Source organism: Danio rerio, chromosome 4, assembly GCF_052040795.2.
Source record: "Danio rerio strain M-AB ecotype USA chromosome 4, GRCz13ab, whole genome shotgun sequence".
Lineage (NCBI taxonomy): Eukaryota > Metazoa > Chordata > Actinopteri > Cypriniformes > Danionidae > Danio > Danio rerio.
In genome coordinates this window covers 5,942,501-5,968,825 of record NC_141024.2, presented here as the reverse complement: position 1 = coordinate 5,968,825, position 26,325 = coordinate 5,942,501, and the positions used below count along the sequence as shown (strand labels likewise).

General features: G+C 35.7%; 1 protein-coding gene and 1 long non-coding RNA gene across 9 annotated transcripts in view; both read left to right on the top strand.

Annotated features, from left to right (window-relative positions):
• Positions 1–966: 966 nt before the first annotated feature.
• vegfab (vascular endothelial growth factor Ab) lies at positions 967–11,645 on the top strand. 6 transcript variants are annotated; one of them, XM_087246983.2, is made up of 9 exons: positions 967–1,714; positions 2,936–2,978; positions 3,558–3,754; positions 4,026–4,102; positions 5,027–5,059; positions 7,095–7,160; positions 9,154–9,261; positions 9,394–9,537; positions 10,164–11,645. In XM_087246983.2, the coding sequence occupies exons 1-9, from the start codon at positions 1,547–1,549 to the stop codon at positions 10,183–10,185; spliced, it is 858 nt and encodes a 285-aa protein (XP_087103109.1). In that variant the 5' UTR covers positions 967–1,546; the 3' UTR covers positions 10,186–11,645.
• A 3,187-nt stretch (positions 11,646–14,832) lies between these two features.
• LOC147844613 (uncharacterized) overlaps positions 14,833–26,325 on the top strand; it is a 90,396-nt gene continuing 78,903 nt past the window's right edge. For all 3 annotated transcript variants that reach the window (XR_015482512.2, XR_015482514.2, XR_015482513.2), the window contains exon 1: positions 14,833–15,007. This is a non-coding gene — a long non-coding RNA (uncharacterized LOC147844613). The remainder of the gene's footprint in view (positions 15,008–26,325) is intronic.

The window sequence follows — 26,325 nt, the reverse complement described above, 5'->3', positions numbered from 1 at the left end:
TGTACGTGGTGATGGACACACACACTTACACATGTGATCACGCCTTCATTACCTAGCGCTTTCCTTTTTCCATTCAACCTTGCGGATGACCGAGAAGCCCCAAAAAGGCGTCAGCGCTCCAGTCATGTGATGCCGATGATATTCAAACTGGGATTACGCACACACTGTAGAGTAGACCGCTATATTCTGCACGTAGACTGCTCATCATTACGCAGTGGAAATTACTTTATGTATGATTATTATGTATACATTACATGTAATAACATGTTGATATGTAACCAGTTATGTAAGTATACCTTATGCTGACAAAGGGGAATATACCAAGGACTAAGAAATTCAGGAATACATTTTTCACTCATTTAGGCTTTTCAGGGAAAATGTTATAACTGAAATAATGTGTAAAACATAATAAGTTTATTGTTATTCATTTGTTATTTGTGTTATATAAATAACAAACATGTAAAGCATATGCAAATCCATTTAGCCTATAGGGTGATCATGATCTTGTATTTGGCTAAAAATGGCAAACTTTTACACACCCCCTTAAACGTTTACATATTTAAGTTTATTTTTACTTTATTTGGCCTAAACATAATGAGTGGTGAACACAGCCACCATGCAAAATGGTCATTATTCTGAAATGTTTTATCCCAGAATGCTGTGATTAACCAATCAAAATCAAGTATTTGTTGATGACATGTAAATACTTGGTAAAAGGGATATAATCATAGGTCTGCGACTCAATATTTTATTTATTAATGTTTTTTTTTTCTTTTTTTTGTATATGATTGATGTCAGCACGCTGCATTAACAGAAACGTTTCTCTTTACAGAAGCTCCTTTAGCTATCATTATGTCAAGATCTGCGCATTGAACTTAACTGAGTCCACGCTGACACCACCGTCGCCACGCCCATTACTGTGACTCGTCCAATGGAGTTTTTTTAAACCGTGTGCGCTGCAAGAACAGACCGACAGCTGAAGCAGTTCGTTAAAAACGGGCAACGGCGGCGTCTGATCATTCATAACGACAAGAGAGAGAAATCCAGAAGACAAATCTTAACAGGAAGCGGAATTAAAGCAGTGCTCATCCGTATGGACTAAAAGTACGCATGGATATCGCCTTCTCTCTTCAGCGCCTTTGTGTTCACTGATATCTCTGTATACTCCGCTAATGACACAGTGTCGGCAATACTCAAAGTTGTAACAGAGAGTGCGTTTTTTTCCATTCTGCGTCCCTTTACCAATGAACCCAACGCACTTGGAGACGGGTGGCAGTCTAAGCATGGGATTACTTCTGTGATGTGGATTGTAATAGCCTTGGAAGAAAAATTTGATTTACTTCTCAACAATGTGAGAGGACCTGCGTCCTGGATTCTCATATTCCTGGATATTCTGAAAATCATCGGCAACAGCTGAGAGACGCTGTAACATACTAGCTGTGGAGCTCAGTCTCGCTCTCTCAGGTGTCTGCATGCGTGTTTTGGGACCAACATGGGATTCTTGTTGCCCCTATAGGTCGGACCCTGTGTGAAGAAGCCGCTACTCATGTCTAACTTGCTTTCTGAGACCTTTACCAATGCTTTTGCTAAAGTGCGCCTATCATCGGATAGGGTTTTAAAAAGATTTATTCGCCTTTTAAATTCAATCATGAACTTTGCTGTTCGCGTGCTCCAGTTATTTATTGTGACGCTTCTGTATTTTTCAGCTGTCAAGGTAAGTTTTATATCGCTTACTACACAGTAGACACTTATTGGTTAGATTTGACAACGTTATTATGAATGTAATGTGCCTGCGCCACTATATTGGACGTCCTTGCGTTCTCCTTGCGAGGTCATTGACCATGTTTTTGCCAAGCTATTTAGAATTTCTTAAACGAGCATATCTGACCACCCCCCACTGAGCTGTTTAACACTACAACTGGGAGAATTCGCCAATATGCATGCACATTAAGAGCACATTCAACTGTTTGGAAGTTTGTTGTCGGTTTTGCTGAAGGCCCCTTTATAGCCACCTTAGTGATATTATTACGCATTAAAGGCGCAGCTACCGTGTGGGGCTTCAGATGGACTGGGCACCAACTTAGCCTAACCGTCCGCAGGAGACCATAATATAGGATACAATTTGAGCCTACCTGATGAAAATCTTCACCAAATAGTCTTATTCTTGATAAAATTCCAAACTTTTTATTCAAGGTCATGCATGGATCCAAATTAATAATTTAATCGCAGTTTAATGTGCAAATAGCATCATTTAATTCTTAGCCAGTAAGTTGTATATACTAAACAATATAAAACAAATCAATTATTATCAATTGAGTTAATGGCTCTGATGGGAGGAGGGAAAACTTCATTGAAAGTGTCCCAATAGAGTTTCTGGGAAATCTGAAGTGTGTGATATGTGACATGTTCACAGGTCAATATTGTGCACAGATCGAGTGACAATAGGCCAAGTTTAAGTCAAGTCTCGAGTCTATCAAGGCCAAGTCTAAGTTTAAAGCAATTTTTTTTATCAATATTGGCATTCTGCCAGTTAATGTTATAAATACAAACAGCAAAATCATATATTTTAAGGTCAAATGAGTTAAAGGTACCTTCATTTTTAAGATAAATTATTAAAATACTTTTTTTTTCTTTTCAATAAATTGTAACAACCTCATTTATTGTGCAATGTTTATCAAGTTTAAAATTAACCTTATAATTACATTTTTTTTTGAAAATCAGTTGTTAAATAGATGCACTCAACCAAAAAAGCAAAAGACCAAGAAGATTTATAATGAGATTTGGCTTTGAAAATGAAATTAGTTAATTTGTTGCATCATCCTAAATCTGAGGTAATAACGCTGGGTTGATTACTAGTCAAACCTGTTGGGACTCTTGAGTTACAGTTGTGAAAACTATTAAAGTATTATTAATATTTGTTTATTTTTTTTTACAGAGTGCCTACATACCCAGAGAGGGAGGCAGAAGCACATATGACGGTGAGTTTTTGCTGTCACTCAGTAGAGTTGACCAGACACTGGACACATGCAGAGTTATTGAGCACAGGGCCCTCTGCTGGATGGGTGAAGAAAGGCACTGCTGTCACTGTAATCAAACTGACATTGTGCAGTGTAGAATATGCGTGCATTATTTCTTAGAGCTCACAATCCAGTGTGGTTTGTTTTATTATTTAATACACAAATCTGTAAGGCATTGACATACTGCTCATTGCTCAATCTCTGCTAAGCCCAGAGAACCCCACTATATTTTATTAAAATTGCAATTAATTTAACCACTAATCTTGCTCTTGGCAAAAAGAGTATCATAAGTGTACAGAATAAATATACAGGCTATTTCATAGTCTTGTTTTTGAGAGGCTGAGGGCAACACTAGGAATGTACATGGTTCAACTGAACACCCCTGTCAATCACAAATCCCTAGAAGGACTCGCAGATTTCCAAATAGTGTTGGCACTAAAAAGGAGCAAAGCCTGTTCCGACCCCAGTGGTGCAACTCTTGGGCAAAAAGATCATGTGTTTTTGAAAAGGAACTGATTTTCTCAATTTTATAATTCGCAGTAGTGCCATTCATGGAGGTGTATAACAAGTCTCTCTGCCGTCCTCGGGAAATGTTGGTGGAAATTCAGCAGGAGTACCCTGATGACACAGAACATATCTTCATACCGTCCTGTGTGGTTCTCACCCGCTGTGCTGGGTGCTGCAATGATGAAATGATGGAATGCACCCCCACCGTCACATACAACATTACCTTGGAGGTCAGGGACTCCTTACTTCCACTCTCTTCTGTACTTTAATTTATTCTACTATCTGTCTGAATCTTGTTAAGTCTGCTTTTTGGAAACCCTACACTCCTGTACCATGTCTCCCACACTCACACCCTTTATCTCTTTTTGGCCAAGGTAACAGGGTTTCTTCTGTATAAGAGTAGTCAGTTGTTGGATTCAGTTATAACTTAACAGTAACAATGTTTCTGTTTGTAATGTCTATAATGTGGTGTTTTAATGTGTATTATTGCTCTTTTTGTAGATTAAGAGATTGAAACCTCTTCGTCATCAGGGTGACATTTTCATGAGTTTTGCTGAACACAGTGAATGCCAGTGTCGGTAAGTATTCTCATTCCAGCGGGTTCATACACAGCTACTCAAATTAGGACATGCCATAATGTACATTGATTTTACTTTCTTTCTGTTTTTACCACTGATCAAAACATTTTTAGTTGTTTGTTTAGTATTTAGGACTTCACTGTAAAGCCATGTACCAATAAAAGTGTATTTTCTAGAGGTTGTGGAATTGTTTTCCTCTGTTTTCAATGGAAGCACTGATTTTTTTTTAAATGGCTAATGAAGTATAGACCATTTTGAGGGATGCAAACAAAAACAACGCATTTCCTGTTTTACATTTGTAATTTCTATAGCTTCTGAGAATCCAAAAAGAGCCACATATTGACAAATAATGTTATCACAGCTGTTTTAACATTAGGTTATGATTGAATTGCCTCTTGTTACAGTTATAAAATAGTTTAATAACAAGCAGGAAATGTTCATGGACCAATGATGTGATCACAATGAAATATTCTATACATGTCTGTTTTACATTGGTTGGATGAATGTTAAGTTTTGGGTAAATCTCAGTGCTCATCACTATCAGTTTTAACTTGCAACCCAATCACCATTAAGAAAAGGTGGAGCAGAGATAACTAGAGCAAGAGAATTACTGATACTTACAGTAGCTGAAGCGTTCATTTTCAGCGTTCAAAAAGCTTAAAGATGATTAAAGTCAAAAGATTAGAGTAAAAGTGGAGTCAAATTCAGCAAAGTTTAGTACAGATTTATGAGCTCGCTGTCTTGCTCATTTCCTCTAGCTGCTCTGTAGCTATACTGGTATTAATTTACCTGATGAATGTAAATCAGCGCTTGTTCTTTCCTGCTCTGTTCTCTGTTTTGTATCTTTGCAGTCTTTAATTGTGTTTGTTTATTGTGTGCACAAACAAGCATGTTCAGTGAGGTCATGTCTCGTTTCTTTTTCAGGATGAAAAAAGATCTTCCAAAGGAAATAGAAAAGTGAGTACCATTGTTCTAGTGTGGTCATGAAGATGTGTGTGTGTGTGTGTGCATGGTTCTGTAGTCGGCTCTATTTTGTCATTTTCCCATCCATCGTTCTTGCATTCATTTTTGTTTCCTAATCTCTCTGCCTTTATCTCAGTCACCCTTATCTTCAGCAAGGTGTATTCCTTCCTGTTTTCCTTTTATTCCTAGTCCTTTCATCTCATTTTTGTTGCTTTTCATGGTACACAAAGCCATAAAATCTGATCGTGAAAGCACAGAGGAGTTCTTCATTGTTGTTTTCAAGCACGTGATCCAGGCAAACAGGTGATTTAGATCTTGAAAATCACTAGTAGCACAATTGTCAAAACAAAGCCATGGAAATAAAAAGAACCGGCTGAGCCCTTGAATAAGACCAGAACTACTGCTTTCCCTAATCCAGTCTTCTCCAGATAAACTGAGATACTCTCTGACCCTTGCACCACTATCTGATCTCACTTCCTTTTTGATGTCTTCATGTCATTGCACGTTGAGGTGTAAATTCAGTTCCTCAGGTGTGTAATGATCTGCTTGAACAAGTGTACAAGTTATGCTCGCTAGTTCAGTGCCCTCGCCCCGCATTCATCTTCTCATCGGCTAAGCTCAGCTTTATAATCTGAGGTTCACTGAGGTAAGAGAGAGATTTGTCATCTCCGAAGTGTCTTTAAGTCTAGCGATAAGAGAGTTTTGTGCCTTTTGTTTATGAGCTTGTTTCCACTCATAGATACCGCAGCGGTCAGTCAACCCCTCTCTGATGACTCCCTTTCATTAGAGAATGTGGGCCGAAGTGTTTGAAAGTTTACTGTAGTTGATGCTATTGCAGAGGGTGTTGATCTTTTGGCTGATGTGTTATGGGTCAGAGGTTATCTCTAGGGGTTTAAAAAGTTTAAATGCTTTCTGGATCTGGTAAACAAGTGGCCCTTTGACACAGAGGCAGTTCCTCAGCATAGCGCTGTGTTCACAGACATTGGCACAAAACATGATTGAATTTAACCTCTGGATATAATGTATGTGATTGTGGATGATAACAACACTGATGTGTAATTACAAATTCAACTTTATAGTCCCTATTTGTTGTCATCTTTATACTTTTTAATGCAATATGTTGTTTTAAAGTAATCATTAGGAATATTTAATAAAATATTAGACATTTTCTTCAATAAGCAGCTCTTAAAATCTGTTTTCAACTGAAGTCTGTTGTTTAAATAGCTTGAAATGTGCACATTTTTAAGAGATGCCTTCATGAAATGTATTAGTGAATGCTTTTAAATATTTTTAACGAGTATTACACACCACGCAATGTAAATGTTTATCAGTTGCTTTAGTCATACAAATGCATTGGCCACCCTGCTCTCTAGTTATATTCACTGACCACTGAAAAACCCACAACGGTGAGCCACTATTGCAAGTAACCTTTAACAGATCATGGCAGATGAGTTTGTACTGTGATTGTGAGTCAGGGGAAAGTTCACATTCTTGCTGCCTGACGTGTGTGACGTGATATGCCAGGAGCTATCTGAAAGATAAGTGGACGTGTGTGTCACTAATACTGCTAATTTGCTGATTGATCAGTCTTCTCATTATAATGAAGCTGGTCTTTAAATCGTTTTCTAATATGAGATTTAAGAGCGGCTAGTAGATTCCCAGCATTGAATTAGTTTGTCTGTGTTTTGCTCCAGCCAAGAATCCTGCCCAACATTGGTGAAGCTTTTGAAGATTTAATGCCTTGTTTATTTATTGAAACATCTTCGTGAGAGAGAATCTGAGGAATTGGTGAATTTTCCCAGAGTCTGGCTGGATTTATAATTCACGCCCCTGGAGTTTGCTGTTGTGCACTAATACAAGGATAAGCAGGGAAAGATGTGTTTTAGTGAGACATGTTTTCTGGTTTCCATCTGGATCATTTTAGCCCAACGTTCACTGCAGTCTGATTGTGTGGATGATCTTTTGCAACAACTCCCGATTCAGTTTGTCTTTTCGATGTTCTTCTTTGTTTGTCATGTTCCCTTTCTAGAAAACCCCGGAAGGGCAAAGGCCAAAAGCGAAAGGGAAAGAAAAACCGTGAAAAAAAGCGGGATTTGTATGTCACCTCTGCGTTCGCCTCCTCTCACCTGCACCTGAGTGTGGCACTCTTGGTCGTCAAATTAATTTGGGAGGAGATTTTATGCCTCCTTTAATCAGCGCATTTTTTGTCAGATGTTTTAATTGCCATTAATCCATCAGTTCCTGCGCCACTTAATTAAAACTTACCATCCAATTGATCTCCGATCTCACAGAGCTTGATTCACTATTGCTGAAACACATGCTAAAACCATTAACAGTAACACTTTTTGCCCACTTTTTGTTTTTTTGGTTGGCACAAACCAATAGAGTGCAACAGTGACTGTCCATTTTGTTAGTCTGTATTGTTTTCCCATTCATTTTCCGTTTCTGGTAAGGAGTCCAATGCGTCTGTTCCAAGATGAATCATAAGGCCTAAAACTCGAATACGTTCGCAAAAAAGAAGTCTTTTGAAGAATTAAATATTTATCCCATGCAGTGTTGTGAATGATGTTTTCCAAACAAAGAGGCAAAAGTCGGACAAGTTGGTAATTACAGAACTTGTATAAAAAGATAAATGCACACAGTACAATTTGACAAGATGTTTATTGCAAAATAATAAACTAGTATGGAAACTCTAAGCAGTGGTTTATGTGAATACGCAATCAGTGGACAAGGAAACAACCTTGTAAATGTGTATTGTTCCCATTTTCAAGATTGGTTCCCAGGTTCTTTCATCCTAGTACCTTGTTTAAGCAAGTGCAGCACTTCATGGGAATTTAGAAATGAAAAAGGTGAAAGCACCAACTACAAAAGCATCATCACTTAACTTCCCTTGAACCCACGGTGTACTGTAGCTCTGTCTGTATGTCACTAGAGAAAATTAATGGGTTTTCTATTTTTGGAGCCGTACAGTTGCACTCTATACGTTGTGTCACAGGGCCCAATAAATCAAGCTCTAAGATGGGAGGAGGTGGGCAGTGGGAATCTAGTCATCATTAAGACTCACACAACCCACACAGCATGGCTTTTATTTGATGGTACTAATCACAGTATTTGTGTTGGAATCACAACCTTGTTTGTGCTGGTTTTTCTTTTGGAATGTCGTTTGTTCTGATAATTCTTTTATTGTGTTGCGATTCACCATCATCCTCACATTGGTTCTGTTCTCTGACATATGAGAGGGTCTGTGTGAGGTTTGAATTTATTTTTTCATTGCTTTGAGTTTGGTCTTGTCATGCTGAGTGAGTTCTGCCACACAGCATTACGAAAGTCAAACAGCCTGTTTACTTTGGTGCTTCTCCCAGTAATTGGGAAATGAAATGTGTTTCAATGAGAATGAAAAAGCGTACACGAGGACAGTCTGCTCCTGTGGGACTGATGCTTTTGAGGTCAGTATTTTTCTGAGGGCTGGAGTTGGGGTTTATTAAATTAAGTGCTTGAAAGCACCACCACAACTATTCACACAAAATATTTGACATTGTTTGAAATGATTTAGGTTCCAAATTTGGGTGTAAAACCACAGTTCAGAGCTTTCACTGATTTCTACGAATATTGGACTTGTGACATTTCCTCAACATGATCCTTCTCTCAATATTCCTGCCTTTTCTCCTGTAAATAAAATGTGTTAAAACAGTATTTTGCTTGATTTTGTTCACGTTTTTTTCTAAAGCAAAAAAAAAAAAAAATGCTCAAAAAACTCTTGTGCATGTTTTTTTATTTAAAACATTCATACTTGTGGGATAAAGCCAGGGTTAGATTTCGAATTTAGACTGAGCCTAGCGCCTCAGAGCAATATTGACTTCAGATTAGGTCAGTTGGCACAAATATGTGTGAATCTTTCTCATGAAGTCCAGTATTTTGTACTGTACATATGTCCTGATGAACCTGATCCAATACGACGAGACGCAATAAACAGAACCTCTGGATTCTCACGCACTGCGCACTCTTTGGCTTTTATTCCTATGTGCTTTTCTAAAATGAAACCATTTATTATTGTTTTCATTATTTTCTTGCATCAACTGAGCTTGCAGGTGCATGGCCCCATCCTGCCTAACTTCAGCTATTCACACTCTACAACCGTCCCTTTGGACCCTCAGAAGGGGCAAAACCGTGGTTCCAGACCAGGGTGGCTCAAAAATGTACTGTTTGACTTACAGAGTGCCTGTGTGTGTGTGTTTGGGTGAAAGTGTTTAATAATGGCCATGAATAAGTGTCAGCAGTAATCTCCCCCAATCCTTGTCCTTTTCTCCTATTCTGTCTCTCTTTAGTAGTCAGTGTGAGCCTTGCTGTTCTACATGTTCTGAAAGAAGAAGAAGGTTGTTTGTTCAAGACCCAGAGACATGTCAGTGCTCCTGCAAACACTCTGAAGCCGACTGCAGGTCTAGGCAACTAGAACTCAACGAAAGGACCTGCAGGTGTGTTTGTAAATCTATACTTTTTTATATCTATCTTCACATGTTGGTGCAAGACAGCCCTTCCTGTTATTGCATTGTAATGTCTATCCCTTGGCAAAAGATGCATTGTTCAAAGTTAAAAATCAACAATTAGGTCAGAATAAAATGAGTTCTGTCATAATTTAATCATGTCATGTTAAACCAAACCTAGGTTTGACGGAATGTTTACCGCACAGGTAAATCTGCATTAGGGTACACAATTTAATACTTCTTGCTTTCCTCAGGATTAAACCCATAACATTGCTGTTAATATTACAGTACTCTCATGTTTATGCTGCAGTTTGCTTTATTACATACTATGTTTAAGGTAAAAATAATTTGATGATTGTTGATGTACTGAAAGAGTTTAAAGATGCAATTTAATGAGAAATGTATGAATTGTACACACTTACAAGACCTAAATACCTGACAGTACAGTTGGAGACTGTTGATGCATCTCTTCTGAAACTACAATCAGACACGAGTCAAATTTGTTATTTGTTTGGCAGGAACCAAAAGGAGCAAGCTTAATCTACTTCCTGTCAAGAGTAAATCAATTGAGATGTAGTAGAGATTTCACTTGTCGTTTCTTTCACTTACTTTCTCAGATGTGACAAACCAAGGAGGTGAACCGAACTGACTTGAGAACGGACATGAAGGAATATTTCACCAATAATTCACAGCACTTTGAACTTTTTCAGCTTTGAACTATGTGTCTCATTTTTCCACTGTGGAAATATCGAGAGAATGAAGTGAAGTGGTTGGAGATGGATGTGGGAGGGTTTAGTAGTCAATGAAATGTCTGTTTGTATATTTTCATGATTTTCATGTGTGTGCTAAGCAAACCGAGAGACTCGGAGCACAGGATTTGATTTGCTGCTAAAAGGTCTTTCAGACCTGCGTAAATGTTTCTGATCTTGGCTGGTGTGTGTAAAGTCATACCCGCGTTCACTCAATGAAACACATCACTGGATTTGGGTCTGCTGTGCAGTTTGTTTTTGTGAATCTAAATGTAAACAAGTGCAAACAAGTTGTTTGGAAGACTAATGCGTCAGCGTCCACTACGCGCTGTGGAATCATTCCTCCCAGTACATGAACAATGAGCACAACGTGTGTGTTTTTAGAGACAGACGATTGACTGGAGTTTCAACGGAAAGCGAACTGATTCTGCCATTGGAATGTCACAGTGGAAACCCGCTGCCTGCTGTGGTAAATGTTTGCACCAGAGCTCTGACCTTGACGAGGCAAACCCTACAGAATTTCGGTCGTATTCACTCCTTAAAGGGATATTCATTCTTTGACATGCTTGGAAACCACTTTTGAGTAAATCCTGTGATTTAGATTCCATGTTTCCACACTACTGGGGATTTAAGATGACGATTTTGTGCTACGCTTTCGTTGTCGTTTCAGCTCGTCTTGGAATTTTAGTCCAAATCTATTCCCCCTCCAAACAATTCAGTAATTTATAATTTTTTTTTTAGAATATTTTCAGTGTTTTTTCTCTTTGTATTTAATTTGACCTATTTATGTGCAGTGTTATTCTTGCCCCATTTTGTCTGCAAAACTCCACACTGTTGTTCTGAGAAAAAAAAGCTTTTATTTTCCGTAGCTGAAAAGAGAAACATTCCTATTACTGATCAGTGACTTGTGTTGCCAACTGCCTTGACTTTGCTGCCTCTCTGCACATGTGTGTGTGTGTGTGTGCCGTGTGAGCTCTAACAAACAAACTGTAAATGTGATTTGGTGTGGATACGAGGTTAGTGTTTGTGCGCGTGCACGTGCGAGTATGTTTTGGCGAAACACTCTTGATGTCAGTGTGACATACATATTGAATAACAATATAGCAGCCAAATGTAAATATAGGCCAAACCCACGTCACCATTTACTTCTACTATAATAAGATCTAACAAGCTGAAACAGTATGCTGAGGTGTGGTCTGATTCGATTGGAGTTTTACAGTTTAAACATTATTTATTTACTCTGTGTATGTAAATATGTTGAATATTAACTTTTTTCGTGTCTGTAATGTAGAACAGCATATTTATTTTCAAATTATATTGCTCTTTTTCTATAAAATTGTCTGAAAACTCGTTTCATAGTTGTGATGTGTTGGTGCAATTACGCGATAACAGTTCGCACAGGTATTTGTTCGGTAGGTATTTTTGATTCACAATAGTTTTCAGTATTTAGATCCTTAAATGTAAAATTTGTATAAGCCAGTGATATTTAAAGCACAAATTTGTATTATAAAGTAAATAATCATGTTTGTTCAGGACCATAGACCAAAAAAAGTCAAGCATTCATTATTTATGGGTATGTTAAGTCTATTTACATCACAGTCGCAGTTTGAGAGCCAAGAATTTAAAGCAAATTTCCAAATATAATTCTCGTCTCTGGACTACAAATGTATTTTAAATACTCATGATCTGCTCTGCCAGATTTATCTTGTCCCAAAGAAAATGGGTGGACATTGCTTCTGCGTCGCCATATTATTCATACTTATTTTACACGTCTGCCGTGTCCCAATTTTCAGTATTTTCTGCTTCCTGTTGTTGGGTTTAGCATAAGGAAACTTTTCAATGACACTGTCAAAGTCATTGACTCAAATGAAACCTAGGTTGTTTCTCAGGATCCCTTTTTGCTGTTTTTCCTGCACTGGCTTAAATATTCTTTCAATGATTCATTTTCTTTTCAGCTTAGTCCCTTTTTTAATTAGGGGTCGCCACAGCATGTTTAATGCGGCGGATGCCCTTCCAACCGCAACCCAACACTGGGAAACACCCATACACTCCTCCACATGTACACTACAGCCAATTTAGCTTGTTCAGTTCACCTGTACCACATGTTTTTGGACTGTGGGGAAAACCGAAGCACTGGTAGGAAACCCACACAAACATGGGGAGAACATGCAAACTTCAGACAGAAATGTCCACTGATCCAGCCGGGGCTCGAATCAGCAACCTTTTTGCTGCGAGGTGATTGTGCTACCCACTGCGCCACCGTGCTGCCCTGGCTTAAAAATTTATATTAAAAATATCACCAGTAAGAAATATGATTTTGCTTGAGAAACAAATTCATTCCATCTTAGCAGGAAAATAATTGCGTGCATTCCTGGAATAATTACACAGAATTGTTATTTATTTTATTAATTTTTATTTAAGGGGTGATGACTAGAGTTGCATCACTGATAGAATCCACTTTAAAACCGTCTTTGAGCCCTACATTGAGTTTAGTCTTAGAGAACATTAGGTAGAAGTGTTTTGGTTTGGCAAACTCTATAAAACACACAAACGTTCAGCTAGTCGTTCCAGAGTGTTCCCATCCATCTAGCTAAACCTGAGCTGACAGGTCCATGTGATCATCAGAGTGCAGCCATCAGTAGATCAGTGTTAATGAGGCTTAGATTTAAGAGCAGTTTGTGGAACTTTGTGTGTTTGTTTTGAAACAGCTGATTTTAGCCTGAGCCTCGCTCCGCTCACACTAGATTAGCCACTATGTTTGACATAATATGACCACGTGAAGCACTTAAGAGCTGCAGCTTTACACTACCTATGAAATATAAGGTAATCCTCTTCCCCCCACCAGCACAGGCCCCTCGGCTTCTTAAATACCCGCAAGAATGTTGTAAGTGACTTAATCTCTGATTAGAGGAGGAATTTTGAGGTGGCAGGTTCACGTCTCCCTTGTAAACCATCATAGCATTGGGTCTACTGGTGAACTTTGCCCCATCAGTTTAACCTGGAGTTAAATGGCACGGACGGGAAGGCTGCAGGTTTAAATCCCAAATATTTGGTGCATGTCTGTCAATCAGTGAGGAGGGTCATTCTCAGCAAATAGTGCTTGTTATTGATATAATGAACTTGATGGTCGAGTTTAAACTCATTTCAGTGCATAATTATTTCTACCTGTTGTTTAGCGAACTAAATAATCATTCATTTTCTTTTCGGCTTAGTCCCTTTATTAATTTGGGGTCACCACAGTGGAAAGAACCGCCAACTTATCCAGCACATGTTTTACACAGCGGAAGCCCTTCCAACTGCAATCTTTCACTGGGAAACACCCACTCATTCACACACATACATTATGGACAATTAGCTTACCCAATTCCCCTATAGTGCATGTCTTTGGACTGTTGGGGAAACCGGAGCACCCAGAGGAAACCCAAGCCAACACGGGGAGAACATGCAAACTCCTCACAGAAATGCAAACTGACCCAGCCAGGGCTCGAACCAGTGACCTTCTTGTGCTGCCCCCAAATTAAATATTAAACTGTTTATTTTTACTCAGGCAGTTTACCTGTCTTCACTCATCCCTTGTTCGTGTTGTTTTTTAAAAAGTGTTCACTCTAAACGCTTTAATTGAAATTAGTATGTCATAGACCCTCGGTATTTTTTAATAATAGGCAGTTTACTTTTTCTTTTACTCTTACTAATTACCCTCACTCATTCAACCTGTCATTCATGGCTCAAACAGTAAGTTCAAAATGGTATTATTGTTTACCTTTTACATTACAATTAATGTCATAAAAATAAATGTTTTTAAACATTTAAAAAAATATATATTTATATACTATATACTATAGAACAATGGCATCAATTCCTGAACTATTCTCTGCATAGTTTAGCTCCAACCACCTCCAACTCACATTGAATAGTCTCTAGTAGTCTTGAACACCTTGATAAGTTTGATCAGCCGTTTGATTAGGGTTGGAGCAAAACTGTGCAGAGCTGTGGCCCTCCAGGAATCCAGTTTGAGAGCTATGCCATAGAAAATCCATATTGGTTTCCCACAAGAAACTCATTAACAGTTGTGCAATTAATAATTTTTTGTGTGTAAAGAATATTTAAAGATTTTAATGAGCATTTATAAAGAAGTATAAGATATAAAGTTCACAACAAAGAACCTTAAGTTGCTAAAAGTTTTTTTTTAATGGATGCCAATACAGAATATTTGGCAAACTAGTCATAAATATAACCAATGCACTATTTCGGTTTTAAGAACTCTAAATTTCCCATGACCATTTTTAAAGATTTTTTTCTCTCTACTTTTCGAGATGTTTAGATCTGCACAGTTCATCTGCCAGGCTTTGTTTCTTGAGAGTGAGCATAAAAAGAATGGATAGAGTATGTGGGTACAGACACATTGGGACATGCAGATCAAATGTTACAAGCTGTTCTTCACACTGATTTTATTGTTTAGCCAGCGGTCATAAATTGGTGCCATGTGTAATTGTCATGTCGCTGAATATAAACTGGAATTTACCCTCTTTTCCAACAGAGTGGTGTGAGCAAGGTCTGCGTCTTTAGAAATAAGAGGCAGTCCACACCCTACAGAGTAGAGACGTGCTCTCTGTCATGAACATACAGTCGTCCAATGGCATCATTACTCATCTGTCCATGTCTCACACCTGTGTGTGTGTGTGCGTGTTTGTGTTTGAGAGCGTCCGATTAAGGTGCGTGCTCACTTACACATATTTACATTTGCAGCCAGCATGTAGTCATCAATCCTATAAAACATGGATATATTTAACATATTCTTGGCATCATTTATGAATCTGAGTGAAAGAGCACGAGTAGGAGTGATTATTAATTTACACACTTGAAAGCATGATGGAAAACGGATGCGGTTTGCTTTAAACAAATGCTTCAGATCGTTACAGATAGTTTTCTGACAGTCTGCGTCTAATTCATTTAAGTTTGCAAACAGATTATACGTGATGACAGTTTGATCTTGAAGTCAAATCTCTTCCGTGAGAAATGAGCTTTGATCCTTTTGTGCAACAAAACACTGTCGTGTAGTGTAAAACAAAATTTCTTAAATTCAAACACAAGGAAACATGATTTATTTCCTTAACCACACCCACCTTTGACCAGTCAAAGAAAAAAAAAAAGAGTCAGAGATTACAAAGTCTGTTCCTAATATTTAATGCATCTGCAAGAGTTTCACTTTTCTGTCCTGCAAAGTCAGAAATTAAATAGGGCAAAGGGTCAAAAATATCTCAGATATTATAAAAGGATTTAATGACATTTAATATCTGACCTTATCTATTATCTAACATTCAAAATGCCTATGAAGAATATAATGTAATTGTATCATTAATATAATAAAAATATAGAAACTCTGCACATTTCAAATCTGTCAGAATTGACAGATCTAATGTACTAGAGAACGGTTACATAGCAAATGCTGTTCTTTGCAATAACTCCCTGGGAGTTTTAATCAACTCAATCTGAGTGTACATGCGTGACCATCAAATTTACTCCCATGCGGAGTTAAAATGACTCTTAAAGTTGAATTGTAACTTCTATTTTTTTTTTTTTTTCAAATTTGAATACTTTTTGGAGTTAAAATTGTATTCCTACAGAGAGTAGTTTTACATTTAGTATAATATGAACTCCTTATGGTAAAATTTAACACTAGTGTGCTTCAAACCTTATACAATTAAAGTATTAGAATTATTAGCCGCCCTGTACATTTCTTCCCAATTTCTGTTAAACGGAGGGAACATTTTGTTCAACACATTTCTAAACACAATAGTTTTAATAACTCATTTCTAATAATTGATTTATTTTATCTTTGCCATGATGACAGTAAATAATTCTGACTTCAGCTGTGTGTGTGTGTGTGTGTGTGTTAGTGTGTGTGTGTGTGTGTGTGTGTGTGTGTGTATGTATATATATATATATATATATATATATATATATATATATATATATATATATATATATATATATAGTGAAAATGACTGAATTGATGCAATACTCTTCACTCACTGCTTTTATTTATGCAAATCCACACATTAGATTTTAAAAAGTTCATCAACGGACACACTTTAAAATTAATTGTCATCTTAGCATTAAATTCAACAGAAACATTTGCAATTAATACATGTTACATGTGTAGATGTTATAAAGTGAAAAAAACAACAACTAAATTATATTACTGTATTATAATGATAAAATCGACACATTTCTATATTAATATTTTCATTTTATATATAAATAGAACTAAGGAGGCCACTGGTTCGAGCCTCGCCTGGTTGAGTTTGCATTTCTGTGTGGAGTTTGCATGCTCTCCCCGTGTTCACATGGGTTTCCTCCGGGTGCTCCGTTTCCCCCACAGTCCAAAGACATGCGCTATAGGTGAATTGAATAAGCTAAATGGGTCGTAGTGTATGTGTGTGAATGAGAGTGTATGGGTGTTTCAGTGTTGGGTTGCGGCTAGAAGGGCATCTGCTGCGTAAAACATATGCTGGATAAGTTGGCGGTTCATTCCGCTGTGACGACCCCAGAATAATAAAGCGACAACTGAAAAGAAAATGAATGAATGAATGAATGAATATACATGGAACTTCTTGTTGTATTTTATTTAGTTTTTTCTTGCTCTGATGACCTGTGCTGTCCTCATATATAAGTCATATTGTATAAAAGCGCCTTACAAATTATTCAATGTAAATGTAATTTGAATATGTGTGTGATTGTTTTAACTAAAGCAAAAATACCATAGATATTTAATTACATAAATATAACATTGCTATAATTGTACATTTTTAATGTACACTTGAAGTTACTGTAAAAGCAGCTGCTGTTTCTGTGTCCTGAACAATGCTTTCCTTTAGCCACCCTCAGATTGATGTTTTAGCAACAGCATTTCTAAGTTTTTTACTCTAAACCTCACAATCCATGTAGTGTCCTTTTGTACTGGTTGTGCATGAAAATGAAAATATAATATTACATTTTTTAATAGATAAAAGCAACATATGCTATACATTTTTCCCACTATTTTGATTCCAGTTTAAATATGTTTAGCCACATAAAAAGCACTTGAGTTCGGGGGATAAACCACTGCATAAATATCCAATTTTGCTTCAGTGAATCATAGAATGAGTCACGCAATAAGGTTTTTAACCTGGGATTCCACCCCACATTTATTTATGGGTACAGAAAAGTTTGCATTTAATTTTTAACAGGCCTTTGATTTGTCCTCGAACCTCTTAGCTTCACTGAAGAAGATAATTATTATGCATTAAGCTGATCTCAGAGCAGGATCGTGGCCAAATGTGATATAAGTATGCATGGAACTGATCTCTGCAATGGTTTCAATGTGGAGTAAATCCCACCACTGATCATCTCTATGCATGTCTGTATAAGCGTGAAGTATGTTTACGTTTTTGCATCCTCTAAACTACTTTCTCCTTCTCCATCTTTCTTTCACCAAAGATAAACATGCTGTTTTTCTTAAATCACACATTTTGGAGACGTATAAACAACCACTGCACACTCAGTCAACATCTGCAAGACTAAACACACAGTCATCCACAAACACACAGCAAAAAAAAATGTCTCGTTTGCATTGAAATAAACACTCTGCATTTTCTTAGGTTTTCCTGCGTCTCTTTTTATATCTGTGCATTAGAAACTTACAAGTGTTTGTCATTTTAAATTTTAATAACATTAAACTTAATCATTTTAATTAATAGAAACAGTGTAATAAAGCTTTATTTTTTGCCCTGTACATAACATTTTTCTGAGCAAATTCAAACGCCTTCATTGAAACAATAGTTAATATTTTCCAAAATTGTACAGGTTTTACCCATTTGTCAGTAGAATGTTTGTAATAATTTATAATACTGTTTAACCACTTATCCTTTTAAATATGAATGAAGAATTCATTATTATTGTTTAAACAAATTAATGTTTGTTTATTTTTATGTAAATATATCTTGCAATGCCTCAAGACATAGCTAATTTGAATCCAAATAAACTCAAACTTATAAGGGAAACTTATACCCTTGATTTGAAAAGTATTTTTATTTATTTTTTTTAACAAACCCTAATATTGTAAAGTGTTGGATATCTTTTTTTTTAGTTCATCATGCTTTTTAGTATATTTATACATTTAGTCCAACAGATTGAACTAGTGCTGTATACAAATTTGGTGGGGTTTCTTATTTTTAACGATGCCAAAACTGTCAAGGTCTCAATTAATACTTAATAATATAAATATTAATATGAGCTTTGCATGCCTGCAAAATTAGTCCTTATCCACCCTCTAAAAATGGTTAGCTGTGGATTTAAAAGATAATAGGTTCAGTATGAAAAGCCGTATTGTGTGTGACTCATTATGAGTTGAGCTGTTTGGCTGGAACATCACAAAAATGATTTTCTGTCTCATTATTTTTGTCTGGTTTTGCAGCACAGATTTGTAAATCAAGATGCATTTACTTCAGATGCAAAAGTACTTCATGAAATAATCCAAATTAAGTCCATCTGCCACTTAAAACAAGATTAAAATATTTTTGAAATCATTTAGAAATATTTGCATGTGGGAAAAACGGGTATTTCAGTCCAAACAAGGGATGGAAAGGATTTTGCTTTTATGATATTAACTCTAGAAAATGTTTGAATTCTGCAACAAGTTAATTAGATTTTTTCATTAAATCATTCATTCATTCATTCATTCATTCATTCATTCATTGACCTGTTGGCAGACATTTGTCCTAGCTTTAAACATCTTTTGAATTCTGCAACACATTCATATAAGTTAGATTTTAGTTTGTTCATTCGTTCATTCATTTATTCATTCATACTGTACATTCATTAATTGACCTGTTGGCAGACTTTTGTTTTAGTTTTAAAAGTCTTTTTAATTCTGCAACACATTCATATAAGTTAGATTTTAGTTTGTTCATTCGTTCATTCATTTATTCATTCATACTGTACATTCATTAATTGACCTGTTGGCAGACTTTTGTTTTAGTTTTAAAAGTCTTTTTAATTCTGCAACACATTCAATTGAATTAGATTTTCGTTTGTTTGTTTATTCATTCATTCATTCATTCATTCATTCTTTTATTGACCAATCTGCAGACAATTGTTCTAGCTTTAAAAATCTTTTTTAAATCTGCAACACATTCATATGAATTAGATTCTAGTTTGTTTGTTCATTCATTCATTTATTCATTTGTTCATTTATTGATATATTGGCAGACATTTGGTCTAGCTTTAAAAATAATTCCTAATTCTGCAACACATTCATATGAATTTGATTTCCGTTCATTCATTCATTCATTCATTCATTCATTCATTCATTCATTCAATCATTCATTCAATCATTTATTCATTCATTTATTGACTTATTGGCAGACATTTGTTCTAGTTTTAAAAATCCTATTAATTCTGCAACACATTCATATGAATTTGATTTTTGTTAATTCATTCATTTACTCATTGACCTGTTGGCAGACTTTTGTTCTAGTTTTGAACATCTTTTAATTTCTGCAACACATTCATACTAATTAGATTCTAGTTCATTCATTCATTCATTCATTCATTCATTCATTCATTCATTCATTCAGTCATTTATTCATTCATGTCTTATTGACAGACATTTGTTCTAGTTTTAAACATAAAGTGCCTTTCGTTATCCCCCCTCTGATTAAACGTTATATCAAGACTTTATATTAATTAAGCTTTCACCTCACGTGTCACCTCATGATTTAAAACATTTTTATATTTTTTATGTCTTAAAACCTCATTATTTCTCAAATTTTAGAAGTCCTTCAGATGAATGAGTAAATTAAATTGGGGTCTAGGTCATTTCTCATATGCCTTTTTCGAGCTTCTCAAGTCCTTGCATTCTTGTTTTAGAAATGAGTGTTTGGTATTTGAGTGACAGAAGGCAATATCACATGTGTGCTGCTGTCTGGAGTATTGTGTGTGTTTCCTCTTGAGTGTGTGTTTCATCTGTAGTGTTGCTAGGAGCCCAGTTTAAGGCATTCCACAGATTTTCCATCTAATCCTTCATTCCAGGCTGCTGGAGTCATTGACATGTGATGAGTGTCTCTTCTGAGGTTCAGTCTATGGGTGTTCCCACATTAAACATGATTGAAAGCCTTTTATTAGAGAAAAAGTTTATTGTTGCGTGCCTTGATTAGTTTTTGTGTCATTTTTGATGATAGTTTTATGGTTGTTATAAGATAAATGTTTTTGTCATTAGAGCTTTTTTTCATGTGGGAAAAGCTGACTTGTTCAGCTTACTTGTTGTATTTCACTCGATATTAGGTTATTAAGAAAAAGAAAATGATTTGGCCATTGACAATTTTAACTCTTCGTAAAATTCTACTTAATTAAAAAAGACATCCAGGTAAATTCATTAATTTATTCATTTTCTTGTCGGCTTAGTCCCTTTATTAATCTGGGGTCGCCACAGTGGAATGAACCGCCGCTTTATCCGGCACACGTTTTACGCAGCAGATGCCCTTTCAGCCGCGACCCAACACTGGGAAACACCCACACACTGTTGCACACACTCACATACACTACGGCCAATTTAGCTTATTCAATTCACCAGGTAAATCCAGTATTATTTATTAAAGTGAATATTTTTATAATCATTTTGATTGATAACCATCATAACTTGTTTTTTTAATAATAGTTTTAGATTATAATAAAAGCTAACACACTCTGCGTGGCGGCACTGTGGCTCAGCAGTTAGCACTGTTGCCTCACAGCAAGAAGTTTGATGATTCGAGTCCTGGCCGGGCAACTGTGTGGAATTTACATGTTCTCCCCGTATTCGAGATATGAGGGTGAGAGTGTATGGAGAGCGGCTGGAAGGGCATCTGCAGCAAAAAACATATGCTGGAATAGTTGGCGGTTCATTCCTCTGTGGCGACCTCTGAAATAGAGGCTAAGCCGAAAGAAAATGAATGAAAAATATCTCTGAATTGAAGGTTAAGATATTTACCCATTGTTACATAATTTTACTCTTTATAATACTCTTCACCATGCTTATTTATCCTGATGAATTTGATCATTTCCATTTATTAAAAACAGCATCAATACAAAACACAGCCAAGATGATTTTATTTGCTTCTTAGAAAAACTTACCGTGAAACTTTCCTTCCAAATTGAAATTTTTAACCCTATAAAATTTTAATTATCATAATGCATTCTTATAAATGTTACAGTTTTGATGCTCTGCACTTTAATATAAGACATTTTATTTTCTTATTAGACATATTTTGAACTCTATTATAGTTATATACTATCTATCTGTCATTTTTATCAATATCATTATCAGTAAAGTGATTTTTGTTTAGTTTTATGACCTACTTGTTGCAGATTTTGCTGTAGACCACACTCATTATGTCCTAGATTATATTTTCCAGGATTGAACAGTTCAGTCACCCATGACAGAGCTGTGATTTCATCACTAATCCTTCCGTCATTTGTGAATATTGCGAATGATATTCAATTAATCACATAGATTAGCCGTTAATCAGCTTTGCTTTTTTTAACGCATATTTTCTTTCTTTATTGTCTTTATAAGGTAAGCATGTGCAAATCTGGTTTGACCTCTATTGCTAAATCAAAGGATCTGACCTTTTTGTGTGTTAGCGTCAGGAATATTTACAATCTTCAAAGTAGCGTGATTCAGATTTTTATGGGTGCTAAACACAATCAATATATCCAGCGATAGAGCTTATCAGAGCTTATCTGAGCTCACACAGTTACTTCCCACCCAGCATTGTTTGTGTTAAAACCAGTCGCAGACGGAGGTGTAAAATACTTGAGGAATTTTGCTTGATTTTGGGGGCTTTCTACTCCACTCAATTATGATTTAAATTGACTACTTGTACCTTAACAATAGGAATTTTTTAAGAAAGAAAACTGCACATTTTACTTATTACAATTTTATTTAAATTCATAATGTTAAATTTATTAATGATTGTAATATTTTTTACATTTTATTGTCTTTGGTCTTATGCACAGTGAAGATTTTAAATGGACAATAAAATGTTTGCTTGACATTAAACTTTTAAAATGCTAATGATTGCATATCAGCTTTGCAGAACAATTAAATATTATATAACATTTAACTTTCTTTCTAAATTTTCTACACTAACTACAAAAGTATTTATGCTATCTATTTTACTTTGTGTGGGCGGCATGGTGGCACTGCTCCCTAATAGCAAGAAGGTCACTGGTTCAAGTCCCGGCTGGGCCAGTTAACATTTTTGTGTGTTTGCATGTTCTCCCCATGTTTGCGAGTGTGAAAGGGTGTTTCCCAGTACTGGGTTGCACCTGGAAGGGCATCTACTGTGTGAAACATATTCTGGGTAATTGGCAGTTCATTCCACTGTTCATGACCTCTGATAAATAAAGGGACAAAGCCAAAAAATAATAAAAAATTTTACTTCGCAAAGGCGATTAGTTGACTTTACTTAAAGATTTGAGTAAGTCATTTACCTTAAAATTAGGTACTGTGCATCAAGTTTAGTTAACTTAACAATTTCTAGTGACAACGGGTTTACTCACTTTTTAAGTGAAGTAACTAATCGCTTGTTACAGTTTAGAAATATGTATGATAAAACAAGAGTCTATTCTCTCGTTTTTTATCGTTCTTGGGTTATTTTTTACTTTTTCTAATATTTTTCCCAAATACATTTTCAAATATTTAAAGACTTTTTTTTATATTGTGTATATTATTGGCCAGATACTTTTACCTAAGTAAAACAAGTTACTGGAGTTTAAATGTTCTCCTCGTGTTGGCGTGGGTTTCTTCCAGGTGCTCCTTTTCCCCCTCAGCCTAAAGACATGCGCTATAGGTGAATTGAATAAACTAAATTAGCTGCAGTGTTAGAGTGTGTATGGGTGTTTCCCAGTACTGGGTTGCTGCTGGAAGGGCATTCGCTGTGTAAAAATGTATGCTGAATAAGTCGGAGGGTTATTCTATTTCGGCAACCCCTGATGAATAAAGGGGCTAAGCCGGAGGAAAATTAATGAATTTTACTTGGCAAAGACGATTAGTTGGCTTGACTTAAAAATTTGAGTAAATCTGTTACCTTAAAATTGTCAAGCAAATTAACTGTGCATCAAGTTTTGTAAATCTAACAACTCCAGGATTTAACTTAACAATGCAGCAGGTTTACTCACTTTTTAAATAAAGTAAGTAATCATTTATTACAGTGTAGCAATACGTATCATTAAACAAAATTACTACTCTGTTTTATTTTTCCTAGATTGTTAATTTTTCTAATACTTTTCCCAAATACATGTTCAAATATTTAAATAATTGTCTTTAATATTATGTATATTATTGGTCTGATACTTTTACTTAAGTTGCAAATTATTCAGTATCTGTACTTTCACTTAAGGAGCATTTCTGAGTACTTTTACACTGCTGAATTCAGGTGCAAACCCGTTATCTTGTGCAGTGAGAAATCTGGGTGGTCGCTCAGATGCAGTTAATCATTTATTCGGAGGCCATCTGCAATGCACTTTTTGATTTATACATTGTTCAGCCGCATATGAGGAAAACGTGTTGATGTGTTTAGCAAGTGTCCAGCTGAAATAAAGTGTGTCCAATGTTAATGTATACTCAGTGAAATCAGACATACACAACACTCCTACACAGGCCTGTATGAATGTTTACAGTGTGATGCTGCCTCATAGAAAGCAGGTTTTTAGTGTGTTTGTGTCAGATTTTAGGGACACATTTGTTCTTAGAAGTGAACTTAATATGCTTGATTTGTTCATTAATTAATGTATTTTTATTACTGATTATCAACAGCAAACTCCTTAAAGGAAAGCTGACCACATGATGAACTTTTTGTTGTCATGCACTCATCTGGTGTTGCCTGAATGGCATCAGGTTTGAACTTGTGGATTGTAAATCAGACTGGAAGTGAGATGTTCAGTGAAACGTGACAGTGATTGGTTTGTTTTAGTTCTTGAGCCATATAGAAGACTTTTAATGCTTTTTTTGGTTCTTGTTGTCTCCTAAGCAACAATTTCAGTCATGCAAATGCTTTTTGGAAGGAAATTTAATTCTACAAAGCTGTACAAGCTTATGATTAAATGTCATGTTTGAAATCACCTTTGAAGCATGACATTAGTTGTAAATGTTAATAAAGCTAAGTTTGCGGTATAAATGCATGCAGCGCAGAAGTGAATTGCTCTATAAAAACCCGATCATTTAGTGGTGCCTGCAGTGATGAGATGACTTTAGCTAAATAGATATCTATGAGTGATTTAAATAAGTTTTCTATATCTGAAGCATAACCATTGTGTATTAATTTGGTACACAGATGTCTAGAGCAGACACAACTAAAAAAAAGAAGTGTATTTATGCAATCTTCCACTAATTGAAACTTTTAAAAATAAATATTCTTTATTAGCATTGATGTTTTCATGAAGAGCCTTCAACATTCAAGAAATCTTTCCATTTCAATTGTTTTTTTAATACTAGAAAGAGTTTTTAAGATTTTTAACTATTATTTACACAAGGAAAAAAAAGACATTTACTTAAGGGCTCTTTGTGGAAGTAAATTAAGTTCATTTGTGTCATTTTCAAAGAAAAAAATGATCTGTAAACCTATATTTCTAAAAGTGATGCATCCTGAATATTCTTGACCTGCAGATTCACTTTGCAGTCACAATGCAACACACATAACTGCATATGAGCACGATGACAGTGTTTTAATGTTAAGATTATGTCTGTTATGCCAGTTAAACCTTTATTCGGAGGCCATCTGCAATGCACTTTTTGATTTATTTGTTCGGCCGCTTTTGAGGAAAACGTGTTGATGTGTTTAGCAAGTGTCCAGCTGAAATAAAGTGTTAATGGGTCACACTTTACAATAAGGTTCATTACTTAATGTTAATTAATGCATTTACTAACATGAACAAACAATAAACAATACATTTACTACTGTATTTGTTCATGTTAGTTAATGAAAATACAGTTGTTCATTGTTAGTTCATGTTAACTCATGGTGCATTAACTAATGTTAACAAGCATGGACTTGGATGTTATTAATGCTTAAGTAAATGTTCAATTATGATCAATAAATGCTGTACATGTGTTGTTCATGATTAGTTCATGTTAGTAAATGCATTAACTAATGAACCTTATTGTAAAGTGTTACCTGTTAATGTATACTTACTGAAATCAGACATAATGTTGAATATAGAAGAGTGTTCAACATTTAAGGAATCTTTTGCATTTCAATATTTTTTTTAATACTGGAAAGAGTTTTTAAGATTTGTAGATGTTCTTTACACAAAGAAAAAAATAACCATTTACTTAAAGCCTCTTTGGGTAACTAAAACTGGCTCATTTGTGCCATTTTCAAAGATCTGGTAACCTATACTTCTAAAAGTGATGCATCCTGAATATTCTTGACCTGCAGATTAACTTTGAAGTCACTGTAAAACACACACGAGTGCATGAGAGCTTGACGATAGTTTTTTAATTTGAAGATTACGTCAGTTATGCCTGTTAAACCTTTATTAGGAGGCCATTAGCAATGCATATGAGGAAAATGTGTTGATGCGTTTAGCAAGAGCCTTCAACATTCAAGAAATCTTTCCGCTTCAATCATTTTCTTAAATACTGGAAAGACTTTGTAAAATGTTCTTTACACAATTATTTGATTATTTAACTTAAATATTTAAAACTTTGAAAGATGCGTTTAACATAGATCTGATACGAATCCACTCCTGGCCTATTTAGGGTTGGCAGTAGATGCTAACCTGAAATGGTCCGACACGCTTTTACTACTTTACCCGCAAGAAGTCTCATCCTTTTGAAGTGGAAACATGTCTCTCCACAATCTTTTAATGCATGGAAAAATAAGAAGTGTTTACTTGCGTTAAATTGGCCAAAATTATACTATCACTTGCTGGTTCTAAGACCTTTGAGAAGGTGTGGTACCCCTTTTAGATTATCTGCTGGCTAATGCCTCGTTCAGACTAGCAGCGA